The sequence below is a fragment of the Rhamphochromis longiceps genome, linkage group LG4 (assembly GCF_057381845.1).
Source record: "Rhamphochromis longiceps isolate RC_006_pf linkage group LG4, R_longiceps_female_GT1.1, whole genome shotgun sequence".
Taxonomy (NCBI): domain Eukaryota; kingdom Metazoa; phylum Chordata; class Actinopteri; order Cichliformes; family Cichlidae; genus Rhamphochromis; species Rhamphochromis longiceps.
In genome coordinates, this window is record NC_140560.1 from 27,618,351 (window position 1) to 27,636,717 (window position 18,367).

The 18,367-nt window shown below is 40.6% G+C and overlaps 1 protein-coding gene across 2 annotated transcripts in view; it reads left to right on the top strand.

Annotated features, from left to right (window-relative positions):
* olfm2a (olfactomedin 2a) overlaps positions 1 to 18,367 on the top strand; it is a 42,175-nt gene that overhangs the window by 12,811 nt on the left and 10,997 nt on the right. The window contains exons 1-2 of one of the 2 annotated variants that reach the window (XM_085404248.1): positions 7,191 to 7,641; positions 16,863 to 17,012. In XM_085404248.1, the coding sequence (XP_085260374.1) occupies positions 7,498 to 7,641; positions 16,863 to 17,012 (294 nt within the window). In that variant the 5' untranslated portion in view covers positions 7,191 to 7,497. Of the gene's footprint in view, positions 1 to 7,190; positions 7,642 to 16,862; positions 17,013 to 18,367 lie in introns of those variants that run through there. The other variant, XM_085404249.1, reaches the window with a different exon arrangement.

An 18,367-nucleotide genomic window follows, 5' to 3' on the forward strand; every position in this document is an offset into this window, starting at 1 on the left:
ATAGACAGTTAGGATTGTAATCAAGGGAGCAATCAGGAGCAATCAGTTCTTCTGTGAATAAATTTGAATGCATGTTCCAGCAGTATATTCAGAAAGCTACCCGGTATATTATACAAGATTGTTTTTTTTTCATGTCATGTGTGCTGGGTAAAAGAGAAATACTGTCTGCGAGTTTGGCTTGGATTTAAATGCTTTACTCACTCTCTGCACAATAGTTCTTGAAATCTTACTGTAAGTTTGACCATTCTGTGAGCTCAGTCGAGAATATTAGAGGTTCAGGAGCCTGATATGTGTATTCAATCTTCAGTCTTGCTTTGTCTGTGGATGGATCTTCTTGCTTTCATTGTGATTTGATTAGATGGGATTTATGGGCTATATTGTAAAGACAGTAAATAAGCTCAGCAGTAAGGTATTGTGTTGGTGTCAATATAGCCATGCAGACACACTAACCAAATTAATTTCCTTTACTACATATTCCTACACCACAGGTGAGAAGAACAAATTCTCACCTGTTCATGACTTTTATTTTAGCTAAGCGCTTTTAGCCTGACGCTAATGCTGTCACGTTCCTTGTTTTATTTTACTTTAACCCGCATTGCACAGCTTAACCAGGACTGTCACGCAAGCACCATAAAAGGGTAATGCAGAAAAATTCACAGCTCAGTGGAGAAAAAGTGCTGTTGCTCATGGAAGTGGACACAAATGTGAAAAAGCCTTGACATACACAGGCAAAACTCGGCATGCATATGTGAACACACCCACACTTAAATCGAAACGTAGGAGGAACATAACAAATGGGCTGTACTGTAGCTCTCACGGGCAGTATGTACCTAAGGTTACCTAATTGTCATCAGATTAATTAAGCTTAAAAGTTACCCTGATGCAAGTTCAAGATTAACAGACTCCCATGCAAGGTCTGAATGCAAGCGTCATATATCCTGTCATTATTCATACTCATCATCGTCAGTCATCTCTGCGGTCAGATGATTGTTCACTACTTGAATTATTGACCATATTCTTCAGAAAAGGGCGTGTCCTCTGTACTTTATGCACGCAAGTCTTGAATTGTGTATACAGTCCTCACATGGTCTCTGTCACTACTGTAAAATGTAAAACGCCAGATGAATTTCCTTAATCAGAGGCCTGCAGGAGCAATTAATAGATTAATCATTCCATGTTGCAAATACCAGTGTGTCTGTTGGCCTGAACCTTGGGGTACAACCTATTTACGGGATTTAAATAGTTGCCATGGTAATGAGGTCACACTTTGTTTAAGCTGATTTTGATCTTGATACATTTAGAAGGAAGTGGGCCTCCGTGTCCATCAGCTAATTAATGAATTATGACTCAGAAAAATAGCCAGTATTCTTAGAGCCAGATGACTCCGCTATCGTTCAGCGCTCAGGCGGGGGCTTTATTTCTGCGAAGCCTTGCTACTTCAGTCATAACAGTTCTGCATCATGATGATAGAGGTCTGTGTAATTAGCTGAGGTGTAATTTGGTTCTGTGTTTTAGCTGTGAATCTGTAGCTGGCTGTGTATTTATGCTTGGTGACAATGTTGCTTGTGCTTGGTGCTTTCTGTTCCCTAGTATTGTAGTCTCACCCAAAGCTTGTCCCTATAGCCTCTGGACTTTGTAGCGCTCTACTGCCACCCATGGGTGTGCACAAGTGTTTCCATTTCTGTAGTTGGAGGGCAGCTTCACCATTTGAACTGATTAAAAATGCCCTTTATATCCACACCCACAGGCAAGAGCAGAATGGCCTTTTTTTAGATGTTTATAATAACAACACAAGGCCATGTTGGTGTGACTGTGCTGCAAAGCTTCGCAACATGCATCCCTCCACAGTAATGTATGTATTGCCAGAACAAGAGTTAAACATCATGTGCATCTTTTCTCATTGCTCATCAGAGTTGGCCATCACACATCCTCAGCCCTGAGTCTCAGCACTGGCTCACCCCAGGGCTGTGTGCTCAGTCCACTGCTCTACTCTCTCTACACACACGACTGCACTCCTCGCCACCACAGCAACATCTTTGTGAAATTTGCAGATGACACCACAGTGGTGGGGCTCATTTCCAAGGGAGACGAGTCTACGTACAGAGACGAGGTGGAGCAGCTGACGTCATGGTGTAAGGCCAATAACCTCCTCCTCAACACTTCAAAAACCAAAGAACTCATAATAGACTTCAGAAGGAAAAAGGCAGAGATCCAACCACTATTCATAAATGGGGACTGTGTAGAAAGGGTGGCAAGCTTCCGCTTCCTGGGAGTCAATATAGAGGAGAACCTTTCCTGGAGTGTGAACACCTCCGAGCTGCTGAAAAAGGCCCAACAGAGACTGTACTTCCTGAGAATTCTCAGGAGGAATAACATCACACAGAGACTGCTGGTGTCCTTCTACAGAGCCACCATTGAGAGTGTTCTAACTTACTGCATATGCATCTGGTACACTAGCTGCACAGGGGCTCAGAGGAAAGCACTCCAAGGGATCATTAACACCGCCCAAAAGATCACTGGCTGCCCTCTCCCCACACTGGAAGTTCTACACAACGCCCACTGTTTTAAAAAGGCCCAAAACATCATAAAAGACACCTCACATCCTGGCCACTCCCTGTTCGAACTGTTGCCCTCAGGCAGACGGTACAGGGCAATCAGAGCAAGGACTAATAGACTCAAACACAGCTGTTATCCAACTGCAATAACACATCTGAATACTACAAAAAAATGTCCATCACGCCACTCTTGTGTTAATCTATGCACGGTCTGAAGCATGTGTGTGGGAATGTATGTGAATGTTTTACTGTTATATCTTATTAGTATTTTAAGTATTCTATCTATTTTATTTATTGAATTTTATTGTTTTATTTATATTTTGATATTGCTAGGGATGATGCAATGATCGGGGACCATTCTTAATTTCGTTGTTCTCATGACAATGACAATAAAGTTTCTGATTCTGATTCAAAAAGCAAAGAGAAACAAAAGGGAGACAGTGAGGGTTCTTAGAGGCTATATAACATTTACAGTGAAGAAGTACAAAAGGGAGGGACAAAAAACTGCAGACAATGACACAGCAGAGTTATGCAGAAAATTATGCTGGCCAATTATTCGAGTCAAAATGATATGGAATGGAATGGCAGTGAAAATTAATCAAAAAGGATTAAATTAATACAGGTTAAATGGCTGACTTCCTCTCTGGCTAATATTTAATAAAAGCTTGTTCCGCCAACAGACTTTGTGATTAGACAGTTGATTGGCAGAGGCTGGAATTCTTTGAAGTATAACAGATTGTCCTCATCGCCCATTTTTGCCATCATTTATTTAGTCCATCTAGTCACAAAAGATGGCATATGACCCATAGTCTGTGAAAGGAATTTTAAAGAGCTCAGTGGAAACATGATCTATACAGCAACCGCTAAAGCACCACTTATCAGCAGCGGACTTTGATTGAGTGATGCTTCAAAAAGCAAGATAAATGTGCAAAAGTCAAACGTCGGGGAAAAGATATGAGGCTGGATCTTACATGAGCCTCCTTCAATATTGTTAACCAGCACAATTAGCAGGCACGGAATCAATGTGGTTTTGTTACTGGCACTAAAAAAATCAGACTGAAGAATACATAATTGTGTACACTGCTAGTAGAAAATAGAGGGCTAAGAAAACTCCTCCCATGTGAAACTTGATGCATTTTTATTCAGCCATAATCTTTCATCTAAAAAAATATGCTCCTTAGAATGAATCATTTCTCTGTTTGAGGTTATGTATATCAAATCTACTTCAGTCGTACCGTTCTGCACACCAAAGCAGCCATCACAATAACCTTACAGGACTACACTATTTTTTGGCTAGTTTGACCTATTTGGACTATTACTTCTGAGAACATTATATGACAATGTCTGGGGCTCTGTTTAATTGCTGGAGCAGTACATAACTAGTACAGAATACTTCATGGCTGCTGACTGTAGATGGTTATATCAAAACTCTGGTCATTTTATTTAATTGAGCATAGCAATAGTTCAGGCAGGCCATTAAATCCAGCTCAGCCATAGACCTGTGTCAGCCTACACCAGCGGAAGGCTCAGTTGATACCCTTCTACTCATCTAATTGGCAAATCTCAGAAAGGACATGGTCTTTAGGTTGCTTTAGCCTTCTCACCATTACTGCATTTGCAGGCCACTCTGCAGCCCACCCACCACCACAGCTCCAACTTTTATGGCATATCTGACGTACCTAATGCCACATTTCTCATTCTGCTGGTTGCAGACGAGAGCCATGCTGCCAAATATAAATTACAGCTGATGGAAATAACAGTTTTCTTTGAACTGACCTAAATGATACCAATTTGGTTTATTTTGAGATCTGAAAATAGAAAGTTCAGAGCTTGAGCTTGATGCAAAGATGCGTCTGTGATTTTAAAAAAAAGACAAATTATAACTACTTTTATCTGTGTATGTCCTTTTATGTTTTGTGAAATTTTGAGTATGACATAGTGGAAAAACGGAAGCTGTATTGCCTTATTTTCATTCACAGGAGGGGATAAGAGTTTGTTTTTACTTTAGATTGGCATGATGCCAGTCTTTCTGATGATGGAAATTGTTGAGTAGGGGCTAGGAACAGCAATCTGTCAAAACATCCTTGGAAGTGTAGAGTAATGTGTGTGTTTTTACTTTCTCAGCATTTTCTGTGCTATCTTGCTATTGCATAATGCATTATTGAACTCTTATTCAGCAGCCAAACTGCACAAATTGGAGCCACAAAAAAACAAAAAAACAAAAAGAAAACAAACAAAAAAAACAAGCAAAAACAAAATAAGAACAAAACAAATAAATAGATTTTTTCTTCGAATCAAAGTGAAATATATTTTACTTCTTCTAGTTGCCACATCTGCACATTGAATGTTTGATCTCTATATCTATATCTATATTAAGCATCATCCTAAATTTCCTTTTCGCTCAGGCATCTTTCTTTGTTACCAGCTTTTCTTTGAGAAACCTGAGAAGATTGGCTCATTTGATTACGGAATAAAGACTCAGAGATGTCTGTATCTATACTTAAATCTTTGCTGCCACCCTGTGAATATGATCAATACTGCATGCTTTACAGATGATGTGTTCAAGGAAGCAAACAGTAAGGGAATTTGTAAAATATTGCTTCCCTCAACCTCCATATGTGAACAAAACCTTCTGAAATAAAATGAAACTAATCAAAAAGACTCAGCTCTAAAAAATATAATTACATTAGAGACCTGTATATGCACATTATAATCCAGAGATAAATATACAGATATAACTGGTTTGTTAGAAAACATAAAAGAAGCAAACTGTTATATTATTAATTTAATAATGAAAGATGAATACAAGAGTATATTTTTAAAATGCCCGTGGGCTCCATTAGAATAACCTTTTTAAGAAACAGGTGAAAGCATGTACGTGTATGTGCGCGCGGTCACGTGTGAATGCGTGCGTGTGCTATCATGCACATTACATTTTACCTTTCTCACTAAAACCTCTGTTAGACATGGAAAAGTGTGACTCTAAACAGTGCTGCCACATTCACCCTCATATCTCCTTGAAGAATTTTCATAAGGTGACAGCTACCTGCCAACAAATTCCGTGTTGCTCAATAACAACGACAGGCAGTGGCCATCACCTGCTGTATGTTGACGGCTCTTGTTTACAATTCCACTGGCTACCACAAGGGGTCAGTGTTGCCACATGTAGGGCACAAACAAGCACGACTTAGGCAATAGCAGGTGAGTTGAGGATGGCTGACGTGTTTTGGATGGGGCTCAGAAAGCTGTCTCTTCTGATTATCACTTCACTGTACACCCCACACAGAAGAGCCCATATCATTCATCCAATGTGACTGCTTGAGAAAGGGAGCCCAGCCATGGCAGACAAAATGAATAAGTCAGCAGACCAGGAAGAAGGCAAGAAAAGGGGATGACCTGGCCGTTTTGCCTGAGCAAGCCATTCTGTCATCATTTAGGGCATAAAATGACACGGCCAGTCGTCAAATAACTTTCCAGTAATTGCTGTGAGCAGAGGCTTGAGACATGGTTCAATTTTCATACCGCTCCATCTGGTCCATTGTAGAGGTGAGCGGAAAATTCAAGCAGCTATGATCTCAAAGACAAAATGTTTCCACGAAATCGGTCTAGACTTCAGAACATGCTGGATGTCTGGCCTGACACAGGCTCAAACCAGACTTTCACCAAGGGAAATGACAGTAAAATGAGACAGAAACAGTTGGTAAGCTATCTGATACTGATTTACCTTCTGTTTGATCACAACAATAAAACTCTGCTACTTGAAAAGTAATCTAAGCATCATTTTTTCAGCAGGTCATCTCACAGCACCAGGATGAGTGAGAAAACGCAGGTTTATTATAACTTTAAGCCAAAATTCCAAGTTGGAAAAAAAAAGCAGTCCTCTTGCAGATGTTTGCAATTACACGACGTAACATCAGAGTAAATTAACACAGTGAGCATCAAGAAGTTAGTGTCATTAGATACTTTTCTTATCACTCCGACATTGATTCTTTAAAAGTACAAGCTACAGGCTAATTTAGGATATGTCATGAAGCAGAATGAAAGATGAGCTGTCAGAAGCAGCCGTGGGTTGGAGCACCTGCATCTCTCCCACATCATGTCTCCCACTTTGCCAAACCACCTGCCCATATTCACTGATGAGCCCCTAGCCAACCTTTTAATCTAAACACCCACCGGTCTACATTCTCAGTCCTGTCTTTAGTACAAACACGATGATGAAACTGCAGGATGGTCTCCTGTGCCTAACATTGCACTCAGTTGCCCTGGGCATTCACATGTCACTTAACATAGAGCACAGATCAGTCCTATGAAATCAGTCTCAGATCTCTCTGCTTAAGAAATAAGTGCACGCGCGCACACATCAAGATGTGAGTCATAAAAGAACAGGCAAATGTCAGCGAACGAGAGGGGAAGGAAAAAGAATGGATACATGCATGCAAAACAGGGCTGGAAAGAACAGAGGAAGGGCTGATTGGGAGGGGATGAGACGGAGAGGCAGCCAATGCGGAGCTCTGCATCTTGAGGAAGAGAGGAGGGGAGAGAGAGGGAGAGAGCTAAGAGGAGAGTAAGGAAGTGAGAGAGGTGGAAAGAGAGGGAGAGAGAGATGAGAGCGAGAATGTGGGGGAGGGAGGGAGAGGGTGAAGCTAAGGCAGTCACTCTGAGAGGGAAGGCTCCAGTGTGGTGCTTTTGGATGTGAGCTGCTCTCCTCTAACCAGCCTCTGCCCATCCCTTTGACTGAAACAGTGGTGTGTGGGTCTAGTAATTGTGCTGTACCAGCTGTGGGGAGTGCTGCTGCTGCTCAGGCTCAGGCACAAGCTGACTGGCTGGTTCCCTGGCTAGGTTGTCTGAGGCAGAGTGGGGTTGACTGGAGCTGAGGTCTAGGGCAGGGCAGGGCAGGGCTGGCTGTTGGGCCATTTGTGCCAGGGCCCCACAGGAAGCAAACATGAGCGTTCCTATGCTAAAGATCGGGGCAGTTCTCAGCACCATGGCCATGGTGACCAACTGGATGTCTCAGACTCTGCCCTCTCTGGTGGGACTCAACGGAACCACCATCTCCAGAGGGGGCACATCAGAAAGGATTGTCAGCGTGCGTATCAATTCTTTTTGCTTATTTGCAAGTGCGTGTGCAGTGTTTTTGTTTGAGCATGCTGTTGTGAATGTGAGAAAGAAAGCGAGAATGTGACAGATTAAAGAGAGTGACACAGCAGCAGACAGAGGGAGAAAGTGAAGAAGCAGAAGAGAGGTTTCAGAGAGACGTGTGAAGACGCGAGTAAGAATAAAAGAGCCCACGTTGTGTTAACAGAGAGACGATGGAGACAGATACGCATGTGAGAACAAGGTTTCAGTGAAGCATGAATGATGCATATGTTTGTGGGAGAGTCATAAGTATAAGGATGCAGAATTGTTGGCTTGTGATTGTGAGTGATGGTGAGTGGCGGACAGTCTAAGTGTGGATGTTTGCAGGAGACCATATGTTTTTGCCAGGGTGACAGGAGGTAGAGAGCTGTCCTGACTGATGCTCAGGCTGATCCTATCTGTCAGTCACCTCCAGGGTGGGAAGGAGGTGATGAGGAACACCGAGAGGTTAATACAGTTTTACAGCTTTGAGTATGTCTTATTCCTCCCTTGCTATGTCTATCTTTAAGCATTTTAGATTGTTATCGCCTCAAATTAAACACTGGCCTCATCCTGAAAGGTCATAAGGGCAATTAAGGTGTTTTATAAATAAAACAGCAGTTTATTTATTTATTTTGAATATTTTTTAGTGGTTAATGCTTGCATAATGTTGTACTCTCTTTCTCATGAGGTAACACAGACAATGAGACAGACAGGGAACAAACAAAAACAGAAAGAAAGAAATGAATGTAATATTTTCCGGATCATCTGCAGTAAGTGATCGCTTTTCCTCTATCCTGAGTGTCTTTCTATGGCAGCTTACCCATTAAGTAAATGTTCTGGTCTGTTCAAAAAGACAGAATGAAATTGAAAGTCCCAAGAGGTCTGTGACCATCTGGATGTGTGGTTTCGCATGCATATTGTGCATGACAGTGTTTGTGTGTTCAGACATGTACACACGGAATGTTTAGACATTCTTGTCTCAGGGGTGAAGGTCCATCTGTGGTAAGAAGAGTTTTAGGATGTAAAGTGGCTTGTTAAAACATAAATCTACCACTTTATGTCTTCCTAATGTAGCAGTGGTGTGCCAGTGGAAATGTTTCCCCTTTAAAGAACACTTTCAGACAGTAATATCTTTTTTTGAAAATGTCAAGCACCTGGAAAATTGCTTCAAACTGTTAATCTTTCAAACAACTTGCGCATATGTCGGGTAATTTAGAGCAGAACTCAAGGTAAGAAATGTTTGGATTATAAGTCTTTTATATTATTCTATTATTCCAGTTTTCCTTAGAGGTTATGGCTTAGTTAATCGCTGATTTCTTCTCTATACCAACTCATTCTGCTCAGGATCAGATGGGATAAAAATAAACATCGCCATGTTTATTTTCAATAAACTCTTTCCAAACAAGATTTGAGATCAGAAGCTTAATCATTTGCATTTCAAAAGACTGGATACAATAAAATACAATAAATAGTCATGAGTGGATATTTTCTTTGAGGCAGCCCTAATTCACTGCCAAAGGAGGAAAAATGTTGCTACTGAAGTTCATTTCATCAAAGTTTTAACAAAACTGATGAGCCCGTTTGATGGTGCCACAAATTATTACTGTGTAACAGTCTGTTGTGATGGGAAATGTCTTCTCTTTGAGACAGGGATAATCTCCGCTCATAAACAATGGCAGCAAATAAAACTTTAATGTAAAACCTTGCTTCAAAGTCCCATCACTATTAATGAGACTTTTGCCTGTGATGATCTTAGAAGCAGTCATGACTCACAAATTGTTTAGAGTTTGAATCAAAGACAATCTAGCTGTGGTCTTGTGACACTCTGGTGCTAACATGCCAGTAGCTGTTGCCTGCCTGCTTTCCACCCTGGCACCCATGCATGCTGCATTGCATATTCTCTAAGCTCAGAGCTATTTTCCAAGTCTGCTTCACTTGCTTTCTGTGCCTGTCTTCTAACCAGCTGATCCAAGAACACAGCTGACTGAATTCATGTGGGCCTTTCTGTGATGGCACTGAGCACAACACTGCCTGGGTGCTTGTACACATCTGTGTAGTGCAGAACCATGTTCCTTAATGAGCAGACGAGACCCTGGAAACACTTACACAGAAGAAGCGTGGCTATAAAGAATTGCTAAGACAAGTTAAAGCTATAAACCTGCCAGACAGAGTGTACACACTAAATCATCTTTTTTATTATGATAGCAAAATGATTTATTCATCTATAAAGAGTGTTATACGTTTAAAAAGAAATGTTCTTAAAGTGCTGTGTGGACACACAGCAGATACCAGGGGTATATCTGATAAATTTCTGCACTTTTTTCCAATTATTTATCAAGTTCTGGTCAATGAGACATAAAGGCATGGATTAAAAATGAGTTTTAATTTCTTAGTATAGCATATATATCTTCTCTGTCTGACCGCAAGACAAACAAGTGACAAGTGCTACTCAAGTAAAAGAAGTAGCACGATGTTCAAAGCTGAAAACAGTGTCAAGGAGAGCACTTATTATCTCGGGCAGAGGTTTAGGAGAAATAATGAGACTTCCAAATTTGCCTTCCAAAAAGAGTAATTACCATAAACATCTACTGCAATTCAAACATTACCTGCTATAAATTGTGAGACACAAGATACACCAAGTCTCTAATGCAGTTTGGCGTTCTTCAGCTTAGTATGTTCAACCTACAAAAACTGTCGTTGAAAAAAAAAGAGCTGTCTGTCCTTAGTTATAGAAATAAAAGGACACATTCACAGTGCGAGACACATAATAAAAAAAGGCTTGTCCATGAATCGAACCCTGCTGTGCTCTAAGTTAAAGCTGAAAATCTGTTGAGATGAAAAATGCTTGCTTTTCTACATAATAATAATAATCACTGAATCTCTCAACACTTTCAGTGAACACAGCATAAGTCAAGGATAACTGTCTCATTATAGATAAAAATAAATAAATAAATACATGTATGTGTGCACAAGACTGGCATAGATAGGTTCCTCTCAATAAAACTGCAGCAGGGTGCCTGGATGTGTATGCATGTGGTGACGCTCCCTTTGATATCTAAATTAAGAAAGCTGTGAGGAAGAAGTCTGAATAAAATATTCTCACCATCAGAGGAGAGAATGGAACAACAAACGTCAGTGTACAAAGAGGCAGGACACAGAAACTGATTGGGGTCACGCAGCCTCTGTCAGGATGTGAGACCGTAAACTTTATCACTTCCACTGCGGAATCCAATAAAGTGTATTGTAAAAATTGATTCTCAGCTATGGATTAAAAATTAAATACGACTGCAGGCTTTTATTTGCACACTTTATTTTTTACATTCATTGTGCTGCTTTCGATTAAATTTATCTCAGTTGGGATTCTGACAAGTGTAATCTAACGTCAGGTTAATGGGATGCAGTGGGAACAGCGACAAGCTCAGCCAATCTATAAAAGATCATTTTCAATTGTTTTAAACTTTAATTAATTATGTGATCATCTAGCATAAAGCATTGATCCCAGAAAAGGGAATCAGGGTTTTGACATGGTTCATTTGTCATTATAAGAGTATAATTCCACCCTGCAGGACTCACGCCTGTTGCAATTCCTCCATTTTTCAAAAGCAATTCTGTAATCCATATTTCTACCAATGAAACACTAACTGTGTTATAACAGTTTACACAGTGTTTTCTCACATAAGCCACCCTGGCACTCTCTTGCCTGTGTTTAGCACCAGACATGATAGAGCTATCTTGCATCGCTGCAACAGAAGAGCAGAATCCAAATGCTTTTCACTACGGCACCTGGCACGGCGCTGGCTGGAAAAAGTGTAGAGTTGCAGTTGCGCACTCATGCCGAGTGCCAGCGAGTGTCATTTTCTTTAACCTCTCCAAGAACCCCCCCTCTTCAAAAAACACTTGATGCATATGCCCACCCCCACTGTCACTCAAGTGTGAGGTGGATTGGAACGGGTTGTGGGTGCAGATGGAAAGCGAGCAGGACGCCACTGAGAAAGGCGGCAGTCATGAGGGTGATGGAGAAAGACGGAGAGAAAGGCAGTAGGGAGCCAAAATGAGGCAGTAGGGACAGGGCCATGATGAGTTTATGACTCATATTATTGACTGGCAACCATGCTGAGCTGATTGTGTTAATCACTTTCCTTGGGAGCAGAGGAGACCTGGGACTTCACTTGGTGTCTTTATTATTTTAAAGCCCAGCAGCTGGCTTTGGCATTAGGGATTTACTGATTGTTCATTTGAAGAGTGAATGTGTGCATTGACATGTTTATCTATATACACTCAATTATAGCAATAACTGGCAAATCTGAAAATGAGAACCGATTGTTTGGGTATAATATAGATAAAATCGAACACTGTGCAACAGAGACAGATGTCTAGTTTTTTGGGGACAAGTACTGATGGATGTTAATGCCTGGCATAAAGCATCATTCTGCTGACAGAGAGGAAAGTAAAGTAAAGCATTTTTTATGAAAGCTGGCACTGCTGGATGACAATGAAGGAAAGAAAAAGATTATTTAGGTAGAACTTCATATTTTATTTCCTGAATAAGAATTCCCCTTCTCAATGACGTCTAGATTTCATCTTCTTCTATGTCTTCTGTCTTTCTCCGTGTACAGCTCGACCTCTCCTCCTCTTCTTAACCTGTCCATCCTCGGTAGTGTTGCAATTTCTCAGCCGTGTTGACAGTTCACAGTGTAGTGGTCAGCTCTCTTCCATATCTCACAACTTGTGCCTGCCTCTGCCTGTTTGCCCCTTCTGCTTATGAAAGTTATAATAGACTTCCCGTCATGCTCATAAAGTAGGGAGCTGTAGATTTATGATCTCATTTAACTCTGGCTTTACAGCAGCAAGCTCCAGGGTTGGTTTAATGAAACGCCAGAGGAAGTCCATCCTGCAAATCAGCAGTGATACCACCAGCTCAAATGTCTAATTGGATAATACCTCTAAACTTTGCTAATCATTAACAAAACCAAGCAGTCTTAGTTTCTTTGTGCTACAGAGAATCACTCAGATAATGGTTTAACTTAGTAAGTTTTTTTTGGTGGAATCAGCTCTGATTTCTCTGCAGCAGGAAACAGTGGAGAAGCATCTAATCTTCACTTATCTCAGCACAGATTCCCCTAAAGTTGTCAATCAGCATTGTAACTGAATACCGTTTAAACCAAGCTAGAGGAAATTAGAGCCACTTCTCTCTTCTCCGTCAGCCTTTCTGAAAGCACAACTTCTCCTTTTCTGCTTATGAAAGTAAGCAGTTCCTCCTTTAATCAGTTTTCCCTTGGGAGGATGGAAGTTTGTGGTTTGAAGATATGTTTGCAGCTGATGGTGATGGGACGTCATGCATCCAGGCTATCTGATATGAGGTCATGGAAATGGAGGAGACTCTGAGTTGGCACAAAGTGGGAAATCCAGAAATATTAACGAGTAATTTTCATTTTAGTGAGCAAACCCAATTGATTTTTAATTTCTCCAACCCTTTGTGGTTTCCTGTTGTTTTCATTGCTGCTGTCTTCGCCATTAATGGGCTTTTACATAGCAGCCATGTTACAGTTTCAAACCTGTCCATTACATATTTTATTTCATCCCATACATCTAATGGATAAATTTCTGGTATAGGGAGCTAAACGCCTTCCCTCTGCTGAAACCACCATCTGTGTCTGGGAGAAAAGGATCATCCTTTAAACCTTAGGTACTCCAGATAGCCGCACTGATAGCACGGCGACAGCTCAGGTTATGTTATCGTCACTACTCAAGTGTAGCAAACTAATACACGAGCTGCATACAGTATGCAAACATTACTCACACTCGTTTTCACTCTGCATATCTTGAACATAATTATGGATAAAGGAAGATATTGAGAAATTAGCCTTTTTCATTACTAATGAGATGTTTGCTAGACTACATAGTTTTGACTGTCTTAAATGAACCAATGTCAATGACCCATTCTGTAGAGATGCCTCATATTAATATCATATTAATACATTCCAAAACATATTTAAGTTTATGACGCTATGTTCAATGTGAGAGATCACTAGCTCTGATATAAAGATCCGTCTGGGCACAAAGCATATAAGGACAAGGCACATTTGCATTTAAGAATTACCTTTTCTCTCCTGCTCCCTAAACTGTCACTGTGATGAGAACGGTGAAGTTAGTGCTGAACGGATAGGTGGGTGGTAATGAAACTGGAAGTGATTCAAATAAGCTCTTCATTTCAGCTCAGCATTTATGAAACTTTAATGAACAGAAGAGAAGATTGGTTGCTGTGAAAGCTCTCTGGCTTGGAAAAGCACAGGAAGAGCACAGCGTGATATTAAACATGTTGGAAAATGAAGAAAGCATGATAATAGGCTGACATGGCTCTGATATTAAAAGAAGCTACTTTCAGCTGCTCCCTTACTCGCAAGGGGTCGCCACAGCAAGTAGCTCCACATGTTTTATTTGGCAAAGTTTTTACAGTAGATGCCTTTCTGACGAAACTCAACGTGCCTCTGATTTTATTTTGCTGAATTTCTACTGCCCGCTACGTAAGATTTCATTTGGGAAAGAAAAAAAAGTTGGTGCGACACCAACCGTGGCTCCCTTTGAAGCTGATAGCAATATGAAAAATTAATGCACACTTCTGCATCCACTGGCAAAAATCTAGCTAAGCCCAAAGTGAATATCTCGTGCATAAGCGGACAAGCCCTAGGTGTGTGGATATGCAGAATTATTTTACCGAAGACTGCAGACACCTTAAGAATTAGCAGCTTAAGTAGATTTTGCCGTTTGTATCTAGAAAACCTCCACCTGTTCACACTGCAGGGTACCAGTTTTAATGAAAGTGCTTGTAACCAGCTGTGACTTCACATTCTAGTATTTTACACACATTCACAGTATTATATCAGCCATTACATAGACTCTATAGTTGTGAAGTAAGCATGCATTACAGCTGCAGGAATTTCCAAACATAGCATCTTGAGGGTGTGGATCAGATGTGTGGTTGCATTTCAGTGTGATCCCACAATGTATGTATTATTCCACAAGAATGTATGTAAGTACTGTATGTTGAAGCATACTCATACTGATATACATAGACATTATGACAGAACAAGTTTTAGCACAGATGACCGCTCTCACACGCGAGAATAGCCACAGACTTCAGCACATACAGAAACCTGACAGTGAGTGAGACGTGAGCAGGGAAGTAGATGCTGAAAAAGATGCACCCCCCACCAAACACACCCACACCCACACACATACATACAAACTCCCTCATGCCAAGGCAATGGCAGAATGAAACAGACCATCAGACAAAGATGAAAGGTTCTGCTGTGGCGACTGGCTCTTTTGTCTTAACTCTGGCTTTGGCTATTGTGCCTCTGTATCACCATATTATAGACTTTTGATGGTCGATTGCCTCGGAGAAGGAAGACTAATGATAAGAAAGGCACTGAGTGACAGAAAAAGGTGCAAGTCACTGCAGGGACTGGAAAATATGCAGCAAAACTGATAATACTGTAAAGATATTTTAACCAGTGTGCCAATACGTTCCACGGTGAGTCTTTCACATGGAAAGTAGAAATTCAGTCATCCTGAAATATAGCTAATATATCTATTTAATACTATATGAATAGAATATTTCTCCTTACTTAGCTTAATTAAATTTAGATGCAGTCATATAAATAATTCATGAGTCTATTTAATATGCATTCAATATAATGAAAAAGAGAAAATGTGATAAGAATTACGCGTAGAACTTTATTGTTGCTATTGGCACAGGATATTTAAGTCGCTCACATAGCTATAGTCTGTTTGCCATCCCTCGATTTAAAGTAAGTCAGATTTAAGATACACTCTTTCTGCAACTGCAAGGGAAGAAGAAGGCAGTGAAAGAGGGAACAGAACGAGTGGAGAGGGGGTGGCGTGCCAAGGGATTGGCAGGAATGACAAGATGTGACAGTGAGCACATTGGCTCGCAGGGTGGTTGCTACTTTACACTCCAATCACACAGTCCCCCTGTCCCCCAAGACATTTTAATCTGATCCCCCGACCCAAGGAGACGAGATCACAGCATAACACTGCTCAGAGGAAAGCAGGAGACAGGCACAGAGCTGAGACATAACATTTTATTTCTAGACTTTTCCGACCTCTTATATGGATGGGTCTTAATTGCATCTCCAAAACGGCTCTTTCTTGTCTTATTACAGCTTGCGTCATATGCTGGCTATGCTAGATGCAATGTAAATGAGCAAATCAGAATAGAAAAACCTTTGCGTAAATTGTGTAATGCATACATGTGTGATTGCAAGCGCACAGCGCTGCTTTTGACTGGATTAGACAGAGAGAGAAACATCCATCCTTTTAGCCTCTCCCCTCCTTCACTGGTAAGGGGCTGCATTATCGATCGTGAACAGCTCCATTTCCTTTCTGTGTCCAAACTTATTAGATGCTGTGCTTTTGTACAGCCTGTTCTGATCCCTTTTCCTTCCTTTTTTCTTTGAAATCCCCATTTTCCACCAATTTATCTTTGTCTTTCTTCATCCTCCACAAAATTCTTGCTCTGTCTTTGTCACGTCAATGTGTTCTCCATCCATTTGTGTATTTTCCACCAGTCTGTCTTGTCTTATCTTAATCGACACCCATTTCAGCTTTCACCCTCTCCATTATCTTCTAGATGACTCTTCTATCCTCTATCTCTCCCTGCTGGTGTCTTTTACTACTGTGACTACCAGCTCTGTCAGTCTCTTCATCTCCAGTTAAAACTGAAATTAAACTGCAAATGGTTTTGAATAGTTGGGGTGAGCAATTGTCATTAATTTTCTTAGGAGAGGATTCATTTCTGAAAGAGTCACAAAGAAAAAAGTAATGTAATAGAGAAATTATGACTTTGCAGCTAATTTATGGTGACAGAATAGGCTCAACCAATCATGATATAGGATGTATAAAAGAGTCTTTTATTTTCTTCAAAAGGCTTTATGCAACACTTTTAAGTATTAGATAAATTTATTGTCTTAGACACGTTTTATAAGGGTGGAACACTTTTCAGATTACCGTTGATGCGTGCTGGCAGAATAAAATATCTTGTCTGCCCTCATGCATTTTGAAAATCCAATTTGGTAGTAGCACAGATAAACAACTGCAGACATAAACAACCATATTTTATTTTTTATTTTATGCCTGTAAGATATATGTGTCTCTGTATTTCTGCAGGCTCTATACCCAAGACCAGAGGAGGGCTGGGAGATCTACAGTTCAGCGCAGGACGCAGATGGGAAGTGTATCTGTACCGTCGTTGCACCAGCCCAGAACATGTGTAACCGCGACCCACGCAGCAGGCAGCTTCGCCAGCTCATGGAGAAGGTGACAGCTGTCAATAACACACCCACACTGGGACACGAGTATTACCCACACAGACATGCAAGCACAAACTGCCACACTGGGCTCGTGTCTGACGCCGTCTGTCACATAAAGGCTGCTGAAGTGAACGGTTTTCCTTTACGCCGCAGTTGATCAGTTGTGCATATGAACATGACACCAGTCAGAAGACTGTTGTTGAGCAGCTGAGTACCTGAAAATTAATGAATTATGAATTGCTAATGAAAAATATCCAAAAACCAACCCATGTAATTGAATTCACTGAACCTTAGCTTTACAATGTTTCTATTATAAATATAAATTTATGAGATAGAAATTAATAAAATTAACTTTTAACAAGTCAGTGAAGATTACAAGTACTTTAGGTGGAGACTTGTAAATTAAATACTGTGTCACCAAATCTGGGTTGATTAGGACATTTCATTAGAGCTTTTGTGCTTACTTGTGATATTGATAGCATTTAATGATGTAGTGTGTATTATGAATGCAGTTTTCAACAGGCAGAGAATAAATCTAGGCATTATTTAGATGCAGTAAAGCATTACTGACTGACACGTAGAGCATGCTAATACCTAGTGCACAAACACAAACACACAACTAAGGTCAGGCAACAGGTAGGTTCATAAATGACCCGCAGAGGCTTGTTAAATATCCAGATCTACAGGCAGCACACCTGTCTCTTTTTATTTATTTAATTCATTTAATTTGTATTCATGTCTGTTTAAACAGTAGAAACCAGAGAAATGATGTTAAACACCTTTCAAGTACTTGATGGGCTATGGCAGAGTATCTTCGGTCTGCTCTCCAGTTCATTCATAGTACAGTTGATTTTTTTTCTTGGACAATCAAAACCAGTGAGTAGGTGAAAGAGAGGCTGGCTTCACCGAGTAACTGAAAGCCTAGGAGCAAAGAAGCAGAATGGAGGAGAGGAAAGACAGGAGGGGTTGACATTGATGTGGTCTTGTGAGGAGAGGTGGTGGTAAATTGAGATGCTGAATAAGCTCCGAGGTCCTGATGGATCAATGAGACACCTGAATTCACATATTGCATTCATTCTCATTGAAGTTTCCCTTTTCCCCTGACAGTCTCTGTCTGCTCCTGTTTAAAGCACATGTTCACACTAACAAAATCCACACTCATCCACACTTGAAACGAAGCATATTCCGACAGAAAAGGAAGAGCCTTGAACATAAAGAGACAAACTCAGTAAAACTGGTGAGAGAAGTTCACCTACACATTTGTGCGATGCAAAGTATATATTCCTTTATAGTCTCCATATTTGCTCTTACAGTGTGTGTGTGTGTGTGTAAAGAATAGATTTTTATATATATTAAAAGACT